Consider the following 20,102-nt stretch of genomic DNA (forward strand, 5'->3'; position numbering starts at 1 on the left):
GCGGTTGTCTGATAAACTGAACAAGGTCAACTTGACCTTGGCCTCCTCCTCGGCTGAAGGAGCAGAAAAAGCTCAATGAAGCATTATCTTCCCATTGACTTTCCCTCTTTTCTTTTCTTTTTGTATTGCGTGCAGGCTGTGATAGAACCTTTTCAGTTGTTATTCAGCCGTACAGTACACTTTGCTCCACTCGATCAGGTCATTTATAACCATCTACAGCATATGACAAGCTAATACATTCATTACAAACAGAAAGACATTCATATTAGTTTTCAATACAATTTCAAGATTTTATTTTATTTTAAGTATGATCTGCTAATCATTTGCCAATTTTCAATTGTAATTTAATTTTTTTCTTTTATTTCAATGAGTCTTTTGATTGGGGGTGGCATAATTGTTATAACACAGTACTGCCCTGATTTGGCTTGGAAGCCTCTGTGATAACACCGTACATTATATGTCACCCCATTTTTAGTTAGTGATACTGCAGCATACAAAATGTGTTTTGGCTGCTGGGTGAAGTATGGTAGGTAGATGCTGTTTTGCCAACAGCATCTCCCTACAACGCCACCACTGCAACCTATTAATGTGGAAAAAAGATTAACAAAGCTCAAAACCTCATGCCTGCTTTTTCTGAAGAAGATCAGCACTATGACAAATGAGTCAACAAGCAGCCTTTGGCTATTTTCTGGCCACCCTTCCTGGCCTGTACTTTATCTGTCCTGCTAACACCTGGCCATTGAGTCAGCTGAACAGATTAGCATCACCTCTGCTGCCTTGTGATCCAGTTACATGCTGGAAAAGGCAGACTGCTCAAACAGCAGGATGTTATGTAGCTTTGGGCTTGTTTTAGACTATCCAAAATCACAAATACAGCGCAAGCTCTTACCTGTAGCAGTTGTTGTCAAATTTGTTATAACTGGCAAATGCAATGAGCACCCCAAATCCTGCTCCTAGTGAGTAGAATATCTGGGTGGCAGCATCAATCCACACCTACGGCAAAAATAAGAGAGGAACAACAAAGCTTTTGACAGGGGCTGACAGGAATGTAAATGCTGATTTCCATTATTTAGGCAATTATTTTCATTTTCTAGTACTGTCTTCTGAACAAGCTGTGGGGCTTTCTTTGGAAAACACATGAATTTGCCTTACACATTTTATCAGATAGGAACACCTGGCTCTGGTTTGCACAAAAAAAGAAGTGAATTAAGTATATACCTGCCAAATGTAAAACAACTGAACTTTTTCTCAACCCTTACACATACATCAGCTCAGCTAGTGGAAGATCTTATCTATGCTTGAACAGAGTACATTCATTCATATACATTAAGTATGGGAGGGACCAGTGGGAAGCTAGCCCTAACCTTCAGAGCGAGAGTTACCCCACCCAGTGAATTACAGTAACAAAGATAGAAGGCTCTCTAAATCCACAATGACTCTGACGTTAATGTTACTCGTGAAGTCTAAGAGAAATGGATAGACTGGAAATTCCCACAGTTTAACAAAAAACTGGAGGTCAACAAGTAACACTTTTTTGCATTGGACTTTTTTTCACTAGAGACCCATTCAAAATCTCTCCAATTCCCATTGATGGGTTGTGACCATTATGCATTGTCTCTTGCCTCTAGATTGTTGAGCCGCTTGAAGTCGATGTGGAGGTAGGCCCTGATGCCGTCCATGGACCCTGGTAGAGTTATGCCTCGAATCAACAAAACGAAAAGGACCACATAGGGCATGGTAGCTGTGATGTACACCACCTGAATACACATACAGAACAAATAGGTAAAAGGGGGGAAAAAAACCCATCTTATAACCCCTTTTTCAACTGAACCATTTTATCAATAAACGGATACAAAATGTGTCAGTATATAACAAAAAAAGAAAGAAATGCTATTGCCCAATACTGTCTGACTCCAACGGTTGTACGGTTAAGTGGTACACAAATACAGCATGTAAAAGCAATTTCAAGGTGCGGGGTTAATTCGGTTGGTAGAGTGTGCGTCTAAAGTACAAGGCTGAGTCCTTACCGCAGCGAGCCGGGTTCAAATCTGGCCTGTGGCCCTTTGCTCCATGTTGCCCCCTGTCTCTCTCTCCCTCATTTCCTCACTCTATCTGCTGTCCTGTCATAAAAAGGCTTAAAAATGCCCCAAAAATATCTTTAAAAAAAAGCACTGTCAGTACAATATGTAGTGAGTATGATAACGTAAACACTATGATTGCAATTTACAAATCATAGTGTTAGCTCCAGTTTGTTGCTTGAATGCAAGTGACTACAGTATATTATACAGCATTGAATGTGAAGAATAAATGTGAGAATAGATCTTCACAATGTTTATCACCGCCTTTTGACTGGACCTTTTTTGACCCATTACCAACAGTTTATACTGAGCTACTTGACAAGTTTTCTGCAAATTCTTGTACATATAGTATACTAGTATAAATGATTTGGATAAAAAAAGTATAATGTATAAATCAAGAAAGCAACTGTTGTTGTTGTTTGGTGGTCCAGACATGTACCTTCCCAGAGGACTTGACACCTTTCCAAAGGCTGAAGTATAGGATGAAGACCACCACCACCAGACACAAGGTCAGCTCCCAGCGAGGCAGGCCCAGGTCCTGGATACCCCTACTCTCATGGAGATGTAGCACACCCCGTCTGCAGAAGGACACACACACAACGAAAAAAAGAAATACTATATCATGATAATCCGTGTATGGTTCGTTCTTTGATTATTTCGTTTCAAAACCAAATCAGAAAAAATTAAAAAACAAGTCGTTTTTTGTTTTTCTGTTTTAAAACCAAAACGGAAAATTATTGATTTTGATATTTAATGAGTCTTGGGTAGCTTTGTGTGTTACACTTGATAAACCTGCAGCAGATACACTTAGGCGATGGCGGTGCCCGATTAAATTTAATTAAGATGAGCTTGAACATCAACATAAGTGGGTTTTTAGTTTGAAAAACAGGACGATATTATATAGCTGCAGGACCGGAGGCTGCTATTGGCTCCACGTTCAGTTTATAACTCACTAGCAACTGGAACAGGAACGCTTTCCTGAGAATCCTCCGGTTTTTAAGATGTCTTCAGTTTAAAATGAATTCAGTGATAGCTGTCAGGACATCCAATGGTACACAGCAAATACGAACTTTTATCAGTTAATTCGGCGAGCTGTATATTAAGGATTAAAAGGTTCGGGTAATTTTTGTTCTGGCTCTCTACACTGTTTCAACCTGACCTTTATTTTATGAGATAGAAGAATTTAGGCGCTGCGGAGAGCCTCCAGCTGCAGGAACACATGGATTAGGAGCGTCGGACTTCATCCAGTCAGAGGGAACGACCACTGATCGTCCAGTGCGCCAGTTCTACTGGCAACACAACTCATAGTGGGTGCTGGAGCGTACAGGGCGTAGGTTGCGGGAGTGACCTGGTGAGCTGCTGAAGGTCGGTGATCCCTCTGGCTGGATGAAGCCTGAGGCTACGGATTTACGCATGATCCATGATGATAGGAGACAGAAAAATAGAAATGAACGGCAAAAATAGCATATTGTCGATATTTTAGAGATATGTTGATGCTGACGTACTTAATCTAGAAATTGGAGAATTATGAGTGCTTGAGTGGCTCCTCCATCTTGAGGCGAAACATGTATATTCTCATATTTCATTTTTTCGTACGTGGCTATGATAGGCCTGTAGTGCTTACTTCTACAATCATATTCGCCATAGTTGATATGAGATGCGACTTGAAAAGAAATAGCCTTAGCTTATAGGATATAAAATAAAATAAATAGCTTAAATATGTAATATTGACTTTTTGTTTCACACCATAGGCCTACACGAACACTGTTCTCCTGGTTCTGGCCCTCCTTTCACCCCAACTACATTCTTACTCAGTCTTTCCTGTTAAATATCATATACCTGCCTTTACAGTCACAAACTGACGATACAGGGCTGCCCCCACTGCGTTGACCTATGATGCTATAGGGATCCCAGTGCGTTACAAACAGACACCGATAGGCCTTGACCATGCCATATGTGACGAGTCGGAGAGTGAGAACAGGTTGTAGGGATACAACACTGGTCAAAGATAGAACAAAACGCAGCTCCTTTGTTTTCAGTTATGGGTTTAAAACAGTCTGTTTTTTGGTTTTCTGTTTTTCCATTTTTCCGATTTGGTTTTGAAACTAAATAATGAAAGAACGAACCATACACGGATTCATGATATCTAGAAAATATTGTTTTAATTCTGATATACTGTAAACTGTCGCTCATATCAGCGAAGTGTTTTAAGTATTTCCAAGAAAAAAATGCTATCACCACTACTCGGCACATGTAATGTGTTGTAATTTTTCTATGACATTTTATTTTTGGGAGGGCCGCATCTTAACATTTAGAGACATGTTTCTTGAACAGGCCCACCCAGATTCAAATCCATCTTGGGGGAGTCTAAACAAAAAAACCCACACTGTAAGTGCCTGAGGTGAAGATGACAGATAAGGTATGGGACAGAGGCTCTCTTAGGACATGCAATATAGCACTCCATATTCAAACTAGCATTTCTAACCTATACTGTCACTCAGTGCTTGAAGTGGAAAAAAATAGGTGCCAGTCCCCCCAACCCCCACCCCCGCGTACTATCCTGAACCACAAGATGAAACTACCAGATATTATAACATTAACGACTTTGCGCATTAACCACTTAATTTCTTGCATTCTGAACACATTTTCTGCACCAAGTTAAGGAGGAAATGTCTTTATTTATATGATGGGAAACTAAATTAAGGTCACAGTTGACAATTCAAAATATAATGGAATAAAATTCAGATAATTCAGTAATCAGCTTTTGGACAATGCAAATTTGTTTCTTCTATATTTCAATTGCATTGCATGTTTTCATTTTGTGCATTGTTTCATTTGTTATTTAATATTTGTAGTTGCTGTTTTTCAAAATACTTTTAACAAAAGCGTTCGAAAAAAGTGATGGAGACATTCAGATTCCCCAGTGTAAATGACACCTATCTGTCAACACTTTTAAATGGCCCGCCCCATCCAGGCTGTAATTGGTCGGTTCACGTCAAGTGACACTGACGAGCTACACTGAGCACACGGCTGCTTGACAGGCACCCGAGCTTCTCTTCTCCCTCATCTCTCTCCGCTGACAGAGTTTAGCAGGCAGGCGAGAACAGGAACAGGTGAGCGTCACGTAGCGCCCAGATAACCTGACATGGAGAGGGCAGAGGAGAGGACCGGCAGCTTGGGAGAAGTCCCAGTACGCAAGAAAATGTCCCGGTACGCCAAAGAGTAAAATGTCCAGGTGCCAGTACTGCGTACCGGGGCGTTCCGGCCCACTTCAAGCACTGCTGTCACTCTTATGTCATCCCAAGTTCATCATAGGCCAAAGCATTCAGTTAAATGACTTACAATATTAGAATATTAAATCACTTAGAGATTAAATTTCTTTCACCTAAAGTAAAGTATCCATCTTGGTGAAAGCTACACACAAAATGCTTTCATACAGTTAATAATGACCTCTGGCATTGTTTCGCTATTATCAGCTATTCTCCTCAACCCAAACACCTACTGTCAGATCAAGGTGAACGTTCAAAGGTTCAAGTGTTTTATCATGACATAATGAAACAAAGGGAGATAAATTGTGTCTCTTCCATCCCTATCTAATTATTGTTTCCAGCTGCAAGCTGATTCTTTGAAGTTGTACGCTTCCTTTCCACTATTCTGAGCAGTCATTCTGTTTACAATGGTGGGGTAGGGACAAAGTTAATGTGATGCATTGCAAAAAGTTGTTGTGGCCACTTTGGTCAGAAGCTGCTGTCAGTATTTGTCTCATCACCAGGTGACAGTATGGGCCCGTCAGCACTTCTGAAATGTTGTTAAGCTCATGTAAAGAGGACCATGACAGAAATGGACTTCATACATGAGAATACATTTAAAATAATAATACCGTAGCTCTACAACTGACTAACATGTATCTTGTTTGTTCAACCCATAACTGAAATTTGGGATTTAAGGGGAGCTTGTAATAATAATAATAATAATGAATAAGTCATGCTTAAAGGGGGGAGGGGGGGCAAGTTTGAACGGTGGGTTTTGGGGGCCTGATTGAATGATGGCAGGGTGCTTGCCTGTCGAATGTGGTTGGGGTGGGCAACTGAAAAGGCCCTGTCATCCCAACACCTGAGACTTTTTTTGGTAAACAACAGCTGCATGCAGAAGGAGCATAGTTTCTCCAAACGGAAGTGCTTGTCAGATGGTTAAAAAAATCTCAAAACCTTTCCGAAATCTTTAATTAATCATGTCTAGCCCCTTTCTGTGATGGCCAAGCCTATTTTGACTAATCAACCCGAGACTTTGGCAAGATCATCTACAGACTTTTAATGTTACCAAAATAATTTTAATTCGTCTGTTTTTTTTCCATAAATTTTTACTTTTAACACACAATTTTACATAAATGCTATTGTAACCAGGAGCAGTCCTGGGATAATATTCCACAAGGGGGTGCCACACATACAAAAGGTTTATTACTCGTAATTTGTTAAATGGATTTGTAAGATCTAGGGTCACTACTCAGTGAATGCACAAAATTTGGTAATGATTGCTTATGGCTTATTACACCGAATGTAAATTTCTAGACATTTCTCATTCCAAACTTCAAAAAAATCTAAGAAAATCACCCGTACGTCCTAGAGAGCTGAATTTTTTAAGCTGAAATGTGACAAAGGTTTATCCACTGTAATCTATGGTCAATTCAGAAGTCAGTGAATCTATATTTTTCATCTCCAGAAATCTTCGTTCAAATGCTACCAAAATTCACACAGACATTCTCTGGATATCCGATATCAAGTGTTTCAAAGGATTTTCAAATCGGTCACTTGGTGAGTCAAGTCCTACTTTCCAACAATGAGGTGTTCAGATCATAGTGAGTCAAAGTTTTCCTATTTTTCCTTGGTTCCCGAGACACAGCCTAAACCTTAAAATTTGGAAACACAAAATTTTGCAGGTCTGTTGAACATTTTACCCACTAGTCAGGTACATATAACGATACTCTCTGATCTCAAGGTGATGCTGTAAAAATCAGCTTTGCGTTTCTGCAATTATCTCTTGGCTTCCCAAATACTTTTATCACTTTAAGTCATCTGCATCTGGTCTTCTCCTCTGAAAATGTCAAATGTTGCATTTTTCACGACTTGCTTGGATCCCGATCATCTTTTGTTTGTCCAAATTGAAAACAAATAAAACAGAGACAGACCAGTAGTTTTCCTGTGCCCCCAATGTTATGCTCAGCCAGCTTAAACTCATCCTGACTACAGTTTGATACTTAACGCACAGGCATGAAATTGATTGCAATCTCTTCACCTCACTCTAAGCCTAATAGCCCCATGAACCTTTACGAGTCCCAGGAACTAAACTGAAGCTAAATCATCTAAAGAATATTTTAGATTAGGCAAATTAAACCAAGCGAAGTTTTCAATTGAAAACAATGCATCCTGCACCAATGTGTAGTCAATAGAGGGCAGCATAAGCCATGATTTTATTACACATGTTCTGCCAAAACTAGAAAAAAGCCATGAACAGTGTTGATGGAAAAGACTATGGAGTCATATATAGTTATAGTTTCTACTTTATTTGGATTTCAATATCCTGCAGTAAAATAATTTAAAACACAGTTGTTCTCTTCACATTTGTCCTAAAACTTCCCTCAAGAACGATTCAATTAAGTGGGCATGTGATGGTATGGGTTGATAAACAGAGGAACTGGATTTGGATCTGATACTCAGGCTGCTTACACAACAGCGCAACACAAAAAAAGCCAGAAACACGCAAGCTCAAGTATGTTAAGACACACAATCCAAAGGGACAGAGGGATCTGTGAAACTCCTCTTCAACTTTTTCAGCAGTTTTATCTTTGGCTGATAATAAATTCAAAGCTATAAGGTCCTTGGGGAGGCAGATAGTAGCGTGAAGATATCAGTTTATTTGGGGAGGGAAATTTATAGTCCATGCTCTGACCCGGAGGCCTTGTGTTGGTGTTGTAATACCTCAAGGCCTCTTTGTCCATCTGACTGCCAGTAAATGCTCACTATAACATCAATGCAGATCCCTTTGGCCCAGTTACTCTAAACACATTTACTCTTATCGTCACTCAGCGAGCTGGTTATGGTGCTATCCTCAGTGTTGCCATTAACTGGTCTCTGAATACTTGAGACTGGCACACTATTGCATGCAGTCTGATCTTAATGTTGGTTACAGAATAAGAAACAGGGCATGCAAAAATACATAAATAAAAAGGACTACAGACCTGAGTATCAAAACACAGCTGATGGGTTCTATCTAATTTCAACCTTATTTATTTAATTAATTACAAATGATTGTGTCATTATTTTAAAAGTAATTTTTCAACAAATATGTTAAATTGCATGTGAGATTGAAGTGAAAGCAATCTTCTCAAGTGTCTATGTAATTAGATCTTTTTGTTTAAATGAGGGCTATTTATCAAGCCTAGTTATCCTTGACATGAAATCAGATGTCGTTGCCTCAGGCTAGATTTAAAGAGAAAGGATATGGGTGCGTGCTAATGAAACAGGTTGTTGTTATCATTATTGCCATATTGTAAAAATGTCTTTTTTAGTCTGAACTTTAGTTGATATACTCAGTTTGAGTATATCAATACGCTTTGGGTCATAAAACACATTTAAACAAGTAAAACCGAAAACGAACCGACTTTTTTACTTAGAAGCAAACATTTTGTAAAAGAATCTGACATACATTATGTTTAGCTGACTGATAATGCCTGCAAGCAGGGAGACTTGCACAGAAAACCCAGTGTTTGGCCAAAGATGTAACTGTAGTGTCCATTAACACCACACTCAATAATCAAGCAGATTAAATATGCATATTACATATGTATGTCTACTTTGTGTTCACTCAATTGTTTTCAGTGTAAACAAACTACATACTTAGAGCCCAGTTACGATATATTATTGATATGGGACTGGTAGCCTGAATTTTGACCTTAAGAGCCAAGTTATGCTCAAAAAGAAGAGTTCATACGACGCGTTGTCCGACCACGCTGGAAGGCAATGAGACAGCGCGGAGACAGATTTCTTCTGTAAAGTTAATGGACACGGCGCTGTGATTTGGGAGTTTAACATCTGGGAGATTTCTTTGATCTCTTGAGACTGCACAAGTTATAAAATTAATCACAGAGAAATGTCCACATCTCTTGTTTCCAGGTCAGTCTTTTGGCAGAAGCCTTGTTTTTGGCTGTCCTCACATAGCTCCTTCCACTTGACATCTTCCAAACAAGCCCTATACACATGATTTAAAATTCACTTTCATACCCAACTATAACAATAGTACATACAGTACTTATACATAGTACAAATAGTACTATATTTAATTTTTTAGTGACACATATAGCAGCATGGTATTTACTTGCATTAGATAACTTTCAAAGCATAAAATCAGCTATGTTACTATTGCTATTAATAATTATATATTCCTCTGGTTAGCTGTTTATCACATGATATTTGGTGATATGTGACCTCTTTTGAAATACTTAGCGAGTACCCTGTCTTTATAAGGTTTTGTTGATACAGTGTTGATACATTCTATCCTTCTGTATGTTAAGTATGTTTTCATTGTTTGTCATAGTCATGTTTAATAATGGTAATGTTCATTCTTTCCAAAATGTATGACATGACTACATGCATATGAAAGGTATGACTGTAATGAGGAACCCACAGAGAATTATCGCCAGACTCTGCCGTTCCCCTCAGTTCTACAGAGAATTTTAGCTCATCATTTTGGTTTTACAGCCCCCAATTTACTGTTTGGTTTACTCTCTTACATGTATCAGGCAGTTTTTTTCAGCGAAAAAGCTCTGAGAAACCTCACTGTACATTACCTGCCTAGCTCCAAATGGAAAAAAACTTAGCAACTACCTGGTGAACATAGTGGAGCATTTAGCAACTAAAAATTTCTCTCAGTGAAGGGTGAAAACTAAAATGAAAGTGAATATTGTACCTTCATTCATCAGGTGGCCATAAACACTACTCCAAATAAATGCTAATGTTGCTGGATGTGTAAATAAGCAACTATTTACTACGCAATGTTGCTGTGTTATGCTCTGCAAATCAATGAAATTGCCTGTACAATATCACATAAACTTTTTGATCGCACAAATTGTGGTTATGTGTGATCATGAATGACTGGTAAGTCTTCAATAATAAATCAACTAAAATATGAGCTTCATAGTAATACATTATATTGTATTAAACCCCACCACCAGCAAAGTACACCAGCTCGGGTGTAAACAAAGTCTAAAATAATGTTCCATTTTTACAATTGCTTTGTTTTACTGCCGAATTTTGCTGTAAACTCCGCTCATGATAATTGGAGACAGTAGGTTCAATAGGCTTTGAGGGTTTAGAAGAGTGTAAGAGGTGAAGCAAGAGAATTGTTGACTCAGTTGGCCTCACTCTCATGCTGTGCTTTGGCATTGCTCCTGTGCTCAAAGCTAGCTGTAAGCAGGAGGATTTATTGTCCCCTACAGAGTCTAACTCCTTGCAAGATCTGTCTTGAAGTACCCTATTGTTGTCAGTCTTCCTGCGCACATCTACTGATTTTTTTCCCCTATGAGTGAAATGCAATAGTCCACATGGACATATATAGTTTGCCTTATGATTTCATGGACCACATCTACTCAAATGATATACTGCATCACTTTTTTGAAAGTCTGGAGCTTTCATGCGAATGCTGACCTCCTCATGTAAAGTGTTTACTTATTCATAATATATCAAGTTTGAGGATTCCTGGAAGTTGAGAGATATCCAGGGATACTGGTTAAATAAACATATTGTACGAGACAGTGCAGCCCAGTAGAATGGGAGTGGAACTTTAACAAGCTCGACTATTTGCCACGATGCATGCTCAATATATTCTGTGCGTCACGCCTAGCATGTGTCCCTTGTACTGTCCAAGTCACTTCACAGACTTCCTCTGGGCTACACAGTCAGTCTTCACAGAAGCTGGGGAAGAACTGGCTGTCTTTGAAGTATAAACAGATGGAGCTTTTTTCATGCACTTCAAAGAGTGCATTTGAACTTTTTATGTATACACCTTTTATAGTGCAAACATTTATGGCTGAGTAATTTTGGAGTCCTCTACTCACGTTCCAGTGACTGGTCACGTGGACAGTGGTTCACTTGTTTCATGGGAATACACCAGATATCAGACAGCACTCCCAAAACAAGAAATCATCACTTCCACGTTACGCTGTTTATTGTTGGTTGGACTGCAGTCAGTATACTGACTCAGCCAAATTGTATCAGTTCTTTCAGTGTCCAAATGAAAATAGACAATGAACGGTGTTGTTAAGACAGTGGCCAAAGCTTTGGTCTTTTTGCAATCTTGAAAATACTTTAATCCAAATATTTAAATAGTAGCATCTATCCATCCAGTGATTAAGATCACTCCATTTTGACATTTACCAAATACTTTGACTTTTGATTTTTAAATTATCCCAGAAGAGATTCAGTCTACATGTCTGAACAGCGTTGCCAGAGAGAGTTGCATGAGAGACAGAAAAATAAATTACACTGTGGGTCACGCACTGCTTTTGATCCACTGTGTTTTGTTGAAAATGAAAAGTAGTGATGTACAGGATATCATTTAGCTGTTGCAGCTTGAACAAGTCAGGTAAAAAAGAAGAATGTCAGGTTACCATGAAGTGGTTCTGTTACATTTAATGTCTCATGTAATGTAAATCATGCAATAATCTACACTGATGAATTTCATTATTAATTTCAGAAATGACTCACTCATAGTACTCTGCTGCCGGGGTGATCTTGTACTTGGCGTAAGACGTTCCATTGCCGAGGAGGGATCCGTTGATGGATTTGGGGTCGGTGCAGTTCGGACTATTCCAGCTGTTGCCACATTTGAGCCATGGCAGCTCATTGGTCATGGAGGAGAACAGGTAGTAGAGGGACCAGGCAATGATGACATTGTAGTAGAAGCCAACATACAGTGCTATGATGATCACTGTGTAGCCCACACCTGAGGAACACAGGGTTATTAGTGAGGAAGAACAATGATTTACTCTCACGCTGTGCTAATGATTATGAATCAAAAGTTTTTGTATTACATACCACCAGAGATGGGGACTCGAGTTTGAGACTCTGACTCGAGTCCGATTTAAGTCGCACACACAGTGACTTGAGACTCGACTTGAGACTCGTCCTCAAAATACTTCAGACTTGACTGGGACTCGAGGTGCGGGACTCGTGAACAATGTTTATTTTTTATTTACTTTGATTTTTTAGAAAACATCTGATGAGCTTACTGTTATTCTCCTCCCTCCGTTAACTACACCTACGTAACATATAGTATCCGCTGCTCATGGCCACACGTGAGAGAGGACAACAAACGCTGGCAGCTGCTGTGCCATTCATCATAAACTTTGGCTTTAAAACTTTATACAACAAGGCACAAACAAAAAAGCGCTGAACGCAAAATAGGTTAGTAACCTGAGGTTAGTAAACATGTTTAGCTCAGCATTGGCCATCTAACATTAGCTACAACCTTCTAGAGGTTAACTCTGACTGTCATTCGCTATGAAAAGATCAAGGAGCATTTATTTTCTTGCTTAACTTGTGGTAGTCGATTAACATAATCATTTATTTCCCTCTTCATTCATTCAAACCTTTATTTATCCAGGATAAAAAAACTCCTTGAGATTAAAAATCTCTTTTACAAGAGTGTCCTGGCAAGTGGCAGACACTTACAGGTAAATATATAGACACACTTTCACTCATCATATTCAAACAACAATGACATTTAACAATGGCAGACTGCCTTTCTGCAAGGTCCTTTAAAAAGCCTTTAAAAGAATAAAGTGAGACCAACTCCTTCAACTGTAGTTCATTCTGAAGCTGATTCCATGCAGATGGTGCTGCAAAATTAAAAGCCTTTTTGCCAAAGTCAGTGCGGGCTTTAGGGACAGTCAATAAAAACAGATCCTGTGAGCGCAGGTGATATGTCCCTGCAGGCCTCGGGAGGATGTAAGTGTTCGGATAAGGAGGAAGAAGTCCTAATACTGCCTTATAAATAAAAAGATGCCAATGCATCCAACGCCGAATGGAGAGGGAGAACCACCCAATCCGAGAATACAGCAAACAGTGATGAGTGAGAGATTTTAAGTTTGTGATGAATCTGAAGGCTCCATGAAACACAGTGTCCAAAGCATGAAGACACTGGGAGGTTGAATGCATGTATAAATATCACCATAGTCCAAGACAGACAAGAATGTTGCATTTACAAGTTGTTTTTTCACTTCAAAAGATAAACAGGACTTGATTCTAAAAAAAAAACCCTAACTTCAATTTCAGTTTTTTAACCAGATCTTGGACATGCAATGTAAAAGACAGTGATTGGTCAATGGTAATGCTCAAGTATTTATAATGTGACACTTCTTCAATTTCTGTACCAGAAAGTGTACAAATGATTGGGACATTGTTTTTAGTTGATTTTCCCAGAGTGAAAGTCATGACTTTAGTTTTTTTAGAGTTTAGAACCAATTTTAAAGTAGCCAGATTATGTTGCAAGATTTTAAAAGCGGACTGTAAATTGATTGCTTGACCTAATGTGGACCCAGAACAATAGAGAACAGTGTCATCAGAATAGTAATGATAGTTTGTATTTTTTATATTATTGCAGAGGTTGTTTGTATAAATGATAAAAAGAAGAGGCCCAAGGACTGAGCCTTGAGGCACCCCTTTTGAAATATTTAGGGAGGCAGAAGTGAGGCCGTCTACTTGCACACATTGTGTTCTCCCTGATAGGTAACTGTTGAACCATCCCACTGCTTGTTCTGATAGTCCAATAGAGGTGAGTCTTTGAAGGAGTACTTTATGGTCCACTGTGTCAAAAGCTTTTGACAAATCAATAAACAGTGCTGCACAGTGCTGTTTATTGTCCAAGGTTTTGACCAGGTCATTGACAACTTTTGAAACAGCTGTTATTGTACTATGTTGTTTCCTGAAACCGGATTGAAATTCATTCAGAATATTGTTATTAATTAGATAGTCTTTTAATTGCATGCTGATGACAGATTCTTAATTAATTTAGCTAATACTGGCAATTTAGAAATAGGCCTATAGTTATTTATATTTGCAGGATCACCACCTTTGTGAAGGGGGAGAACATTGGCAGATTTCCAGATGGCTGGTACTTGATTCTTGGCTAAAGAAAGGTTAATTAAATATGTAACTGGATTGGCTATCAAATCTGCAGCTATTTTTAGAAAATATGGTTCCAATTTGTCTGGACCTGATGATTTTTTTGGATCTAGTTCTTTCAAGGCCTTCCTTACTTCTGGTACGGTTACCTCTGGCTGCCATCACATTAATTAATACTAGGTTACTGGTTTATTGTTGTTCATGTAAGGTTACAGGGGAAGGTTAGGGCTAGGGTTAGACTCTGGCTCAAAGACTTGTGAGCATCTCTGCATGCCACTAGTTTAGAGAGGAATATCACTCCAGAGTAAATTCACTTAATACACACTGTCTTTTATGACGACTGGATTCTCTGCTGTTCATAGGTTTCATAATGTCAGTCGTTTCCAAATAATTTGTATCAATACATACATGCATTCCAACATTACTGATGTGGAGCTAATTAGCAGAGTTTCAGGAGTGGGACCACACATCAACCACGTCATCACCAGCATTTCCATAAATACCCACACGTCCCAGCTCCTCTTCTTCGCTCTCGCATTCTGCATCCCTCGCCACCACCCCTTTCTCTGTCCTGCCTCCTGATCTCCTTCTTCCTCTCCATAGAGTTATAAGGGGGTCCGTCGTGTTACGGCGGATTTCCCTATCGTACCTTCCCCACAACGCTTCAAATGTCTATTCAGCAACTGCAAGCCTCGTACCTCTTCTGTTTCAATCATCAATAAATCATTTAATCGTACCTGTCGATTGTGTGGTCTTTGCTAGTGAAATGTGCAGTTACAGATTGAAAGGTCAAAGCATTGATGATATTAGTCAAACATTCATCAACAAATGCCGCATCTCTAAGAATCGTTAGCTGTTATATACCTTTTTTTATTTAAAAAAGCCTCCTTTGGTAAAGTTCTGTGTGATTGTGTAAATTGCTGATGTGCACCACTTCCTCATGTTATCATCACTATGATGTACACATATCTTTCCCTCAGCGGTGTAGTGGAGGGCCCATTCATGTCATCATTTGTCAAACCTTTACAAATTTGAAATAGCGTTTATACACATGCGCTGTGCATTAATGCTTCCTTTCCATCATTTTGCACTTTTATTTGGTCAATTCTGGGATGAATTGTTCTTTCTTCACTGGAATGTGGCGTCCTGACATGAAAACAGACGCCATAAACCCATCACCCACCTCATTTTAGTTAGGAAAAAACAAAGCCTCCTCAGCTCTGAAGCCAACAAAAGCAATGACTGGTGCGGATTCAATAGTACAGACAGTATTTGAAACATTCTGTACCAAATAACAATCTGTTCAATAAGGGACTTCAAAGATAAAGTCAGGTCTTGACACTGTAGAGTTGTTTTGTATAGCTATTGCCGGTGGTTTTGGCATTAGGCCTGCATAGTTGGAAGTCAGTTTACCTTTAGAAGAGATGTGCTGAGTTTGAAAGTTATGAAATGACCCATTGTCGTATCATATTTTAATCATGATTTTGTCCAATTACTCTTAAATCTTTTGTAATTGCTGTACTCTGAAACAATGAATAGCTACCTGTGAACCAGCGTCAGTCCATGTAACACAAACCACATCAGCCTTCTAAAGTCCGCCATAAGTACAATGTTGTACTCCATACTGTAAATGGGGATACTTTGCAACATATACAGTAACCTAGGATATAGGCCTACATTATGTTCCTGATAATACTCTTTTCCCTGCACCTCAGTTTAAGTAAAAACACACTATGTACTAGGAATTATGTAGTTTGCCTAATCTTTTTTATGTTATCGTATGTACCCTTCCAGTGTATCTAAGTAGTATATGGTAAATTTGAAATAAATTCGCAGATTTATAAAATGCTACAGAACTCATTACCCCATCATCCCCCAAACGTCTAGCTTTGTTGCTCAATAATGATCATACTGAACCCTTGTCATAACAGAAAGATGTCAGTTGCCAGATTCTTACTCCTTATTCCCTGACTTTACATCTTGTTCCCTTGTACCTACATGTATTTATCAGTACACGCTGTACTGATACACTGCATTGTACACAAAATGACATTGTAAATTACAGTGTTCATTGCGGGTCATAATCTAAAGTCCTACCATGCTAAGGATAGTCAGAACAGCTTTTTGAAGGTTTGGTTTTACAGTAAAGGCCATTTCACTGGGAAAGAAATCACACTTGCAAAGCCCAGGTGCTAGAATTAACCAACACCAACTCAGTGTAAGCTTTAGTTTAAAGTTTACACAACATAAATCTATGTCCATCAGTGTTTTTTTATAATGTGCTCAAAGCTTTCTCTGTAATAATAATTGTATGTAACAGATCCTGTTTAATTTGAGATTTTTGGTTTTGCTTCTGAATTGAATTGACTGACGTGCAATTAAATTGACCCCAACTGTGTTCCTCGGCATGCCATGGACACTAGCTTGGATTGGTTTTGCTTCACTCATTTGAAATCGACATTTGTAAAAACATAGACAGGGGTATAAGGTTGCAAGTACAAGCAGAGAGAGATCAGAAAATACGAAGAGGTGAAACAGAGAAAGACACGATGTGACAGAGGGGGAAAGGGCAAAAACAAAGAGATGAGATGAAAGGGCAAGACAGTGAAGAGAAGCAAAAAGAGAACATGACAGAGCTGTATGTAGCACAGGTTAGAGAAAGGCAGAAATATATGGACATGCAGGTTAACACATGTGTGTGTGTGTGTGTGTGTTAAAGCTTACCTTTAAAAACAGGGCATATTTTCCAAACTGTAGCTGCCCCTTCCCTGTTATACTGGCCCAAGGCAAGTTCCATGTAGAACAATGGCATCCCCGCAATGACCAAGAAAAGAATGTAGGGGATCAAAAAAGCACCTGGGAAGATAAATAATATCATTTTAGGGTATACATTTTTTATAATTTTTCTGTTAATTCCATGCTAGTGTTACGTTTAGTTTGTAAATAATAAAGAAATAAAAAAAGAAAAGGTAAAAAAGTGGTAGTTGGGGGTCTTGACATCGTAAGAATAACACAGTGCATACAAGCAGGAAGGCTCACAGCTATTTTCATGCTGTGCCTCAGTAGAACATCCACAACAAGTAAATTACCTCTCATAATTGAAGTGTTCTTTACATCATAAATGACACATTACCTACAATAATGAATATGCTTTCCTCAGGGTCAATTGACAGGCCAGTGGTGGAGCTGACCCTTTGGGGCACTGAGCATGTGAAAGGACATGGAGGCAAACAGAGGACAGGGCCTTCCAGTGAGCACAAGTAAAACAACTGTGTTTAAAACAGTCCTTTGTCAATTCAACCACACAAACTGTATTTTTCCTCTCTCACTACAGTGCAGCTTTGGTGTTTAATGGATTTGAAAGCAGTGCAAGTTGGCAATCTGTTACCCTCGTATTCAGACTTACTGAGTAAACCTGAGCTCAGACAGTTGTTTTTAAATGTTCGAATAGCGTTTATACACATCTTATCTGTGCATTAATGCTTCCTTTCCATCATTTAGCACTTTTATTTGGTCAATTCTGGGATGAGTAGTTTTTTCTTCACTGGAATGTGATCTCCTGACATGAGAACACGGAATCCATGAAAGACCAAATAAACATTACAGTATATTTTTAAACTTGATAGAGCAGATACCCATATAATCTGCAAGCGGAGGTCAAAATATTTCATGGATCAGACAAAATATTACATGTCAGTTTTAGAGCTAAAGTGGCTTTCCACTTGTACATGCCTTTATGGAAGGAGACATGTTTTTCATCATGTAAGCAAATACCCCTTTATCATGAAATGTTAATGGATTTACAGAACTGAAATTGGCACAATATTAAAGCAATTTTAAGGTAACAATGTTAAGTAGTTTAAGACAGTTTTACCTCTTTTTTCTGAAACATTGGAACAAAAAAAAATTTAAAATACCATCTAAAACAACCTGTTGTTATGGTTATTTTGCATCCAGACTTGCTATGTAACCACTGCTGGACACTTGTATTTCCAGTGTTTGTATTTTCAGATAAATCTTACAGGATATTTAAACTGTATATTCAACAGTTTCTAATGAATCATGAATTTGGCAGGAGATATTGTCACTTTTCATCAACTCTTGAACAGTCTCATAAGATACAGTCAGGTTGTAGACGTTTTACACAGTCTCCTTTTCCATGTGCATGCTTTGATGAAATTAGGTATTTCCTTCATCATGAAAGCTAAATGCACTTCCCCCCTTAAGACACCTGGGACTATTAAAAAGTCAATTGAAGGAGATTAAAGGAACTAAAATTAGAACAACTCCAATCTAATCTAAAGCAGCATGCTATAGTGTTCGCGTTTGTTAGAAGGTTTAAACACATTTCTGAAACGTTTGAACGTAGAAATTAGAACAGCTCTGGCACCTGACCCTCAAATAAAAGAAGATACGGGCCATTAATGAGGAAAAAATGACAATTATTTTTACTGTGGGGGTTTACTTTAACGGCTTAGTAAAGCCATACAGTTTATTATTAAGTTACTGACTACAAGGATTTGTGTTATGATAAGTTTTGTGACCTCTTCTAAATTTTGAAGCATATACGCGAGTTAAACGATCACATGGTTTACTCACCTCCTCCATTTTTGTAGCACAAGTAAGGAAATCTCCAAACATTGGCCAGGTCCACCGCGAAGCCAATGACCGACAGGAGAAAGTCTATTTTTTTGCCCCAAGTTTCCCGATCGTCCTCGGATCCGGGAGGACCTGCGCGGTGGCCAGGGGTGGGAATGATGGAGGAACTGGTGTACTGGACGCCATTCTGGTCCTTCACCAGTATCAGTTCTACGTCTTTTTTCTCCACATTGCACTGTTTCAGCGGGGCCACCGACGAGAGCTTGTGTTCTGGCAGAACCTGGATATTCATCTTCTCTGCGGTGCGTACGAAGCCCACGCTGGCCCGGTGCTCTCACGGCCCCCTGCGGGTTCTGGCGGAGCAGATGGTCTGAGTCGGTGCGCTTGGATAAGGACGGCAATCCCGCTGACAAAAACCAAAGAAGCGAGCGGTCTCCACCGAAACAACAGCTCACACCTCCGCCTACATGGGCTGGAAAGGGGGAAGAGAAACAGATAGTTTGAAAAGTTTTGTGTTAGTGCGTAAAGTTTAAGTACAGTTACGCACATTGTGGGGTTACGACTGCCAAGAAGGAATAGGTACCATTATTCTTCCCATAGCAGACATATCCAATGTCTGTGTGCTACTATTACGAGTACAACATTAAGATAAAACATTTTATCTGTAGTATCATGCACAGCAAGGCGTCAAGTGAAAGGTACTTCACAGCGAATTTCTCTCTGTCACCGCGCGCATTGAGCGCATTGTGCGCTAAACAGTCTAATCAATCAAACAATTACCTAAAAACATTACTCAAGGACACATAAGGACAATGAGAAAGATACATGGTTATTTGAATATGTCATCGTTACTAAAGCAATTTAAAGGTCTGCATCTGAAAGGCTTTCCTCTTGGTTCCTACTTGGTTAAGCTAGGGACACCTCTCCATGACCCGATGCTGCTGTTGTCCAGATGCATCTGAGGGTAGACTGCCCATTCTGAAGGAACTATAAGACTCGCCTTCTCCAGCAGGGACGATATAAAATGCGAGCTTTTAAATCCTCTCTCTCTTCCACGTGATATTTTATAATTGAACACTTTCTCTCCAGTTTGATGTCGACTTGGCATCACCGCTTTTTGTCGGAGCTCAAGTTCCCATAAACTTGTGCATCTGCTTCTGACTTGTCAGTACAACAATCAGTCGGGAGCGGAGTGGTTTTAAGATTAATCCATGTTGAGTGGAACATAATATGACCCCTTACCTTTGCT

General features: G+C 39.2%; 1 protein-coding gene across 2 annotated transcripts in view; it reads right to left on the reverse strand.

Moving 5' to 3' along the window:
* slc6a2 (solute carrier family 6 member 2) overlaps positions 1 to 19,839 on the reverse strand; it is a 31,699-nt gene extending 11,860 nt beyond the window's left edge. Inside the window, exons 1-7 of one of the 2 annotated variants that reach the window (XM_046032883.1) lie at positions 19,756 to 19,839; positions 18,854 to 19,325; positions 16,979 to 17,110; positions 11,837 to 12,074; positions 2,518 to 2,656; positions 1,623 to 1,757; positions 890 to 993 (exon numbers count right to left, since the gene is read on the reverse strand). In XM_046032883.1, coding sequence (XP_045888839.1) covers positions 890 to 993; positions 1,623 to 1,757; positions 2,518 to 2,656; positions 11,837 to 12,074; positions 16,979 to 17,110; positions 18,854 to 19,145 — 1,040 coding nt within the window. In that variant the 5' untranslated portion in view covers positions 19,146 to 19,325; positions 19,756 to 19,839. Of the gene's footprint in view, positions 1 to 889; positions 994 to 1,622; positions 1,758 to 2,517; positions 2,657 to 11,836; positions 12,075 to 16,978; positions 17,111 to 18,853; positions 19,326 to 19,436; positions 19,524 to 19,755 lie in introns of those variants that run through there. The other variant, XM_046032884.1, reaches the window with a different exon arrangement.
* Positions 19,840 to 20,102: the final 263 nt, after the last annotated feature.

The sequence above is a fragment of the Micropterus dolomieu genome, linkage group LG20 (assembly GCF_021292245.1).
Source record: "Micropterus dolomieu isolate WLL.071019.BEF.003 ecotype Adirondacks linkage group LG20, ASM2129224v1, whole genome shotgun sequence".
NCBI lineage: Eukaryota > Metazoa > Chordata > Actinopteri > Centrarchiformes > Centrarchidae > Micropterus > Micropterus dolomieu.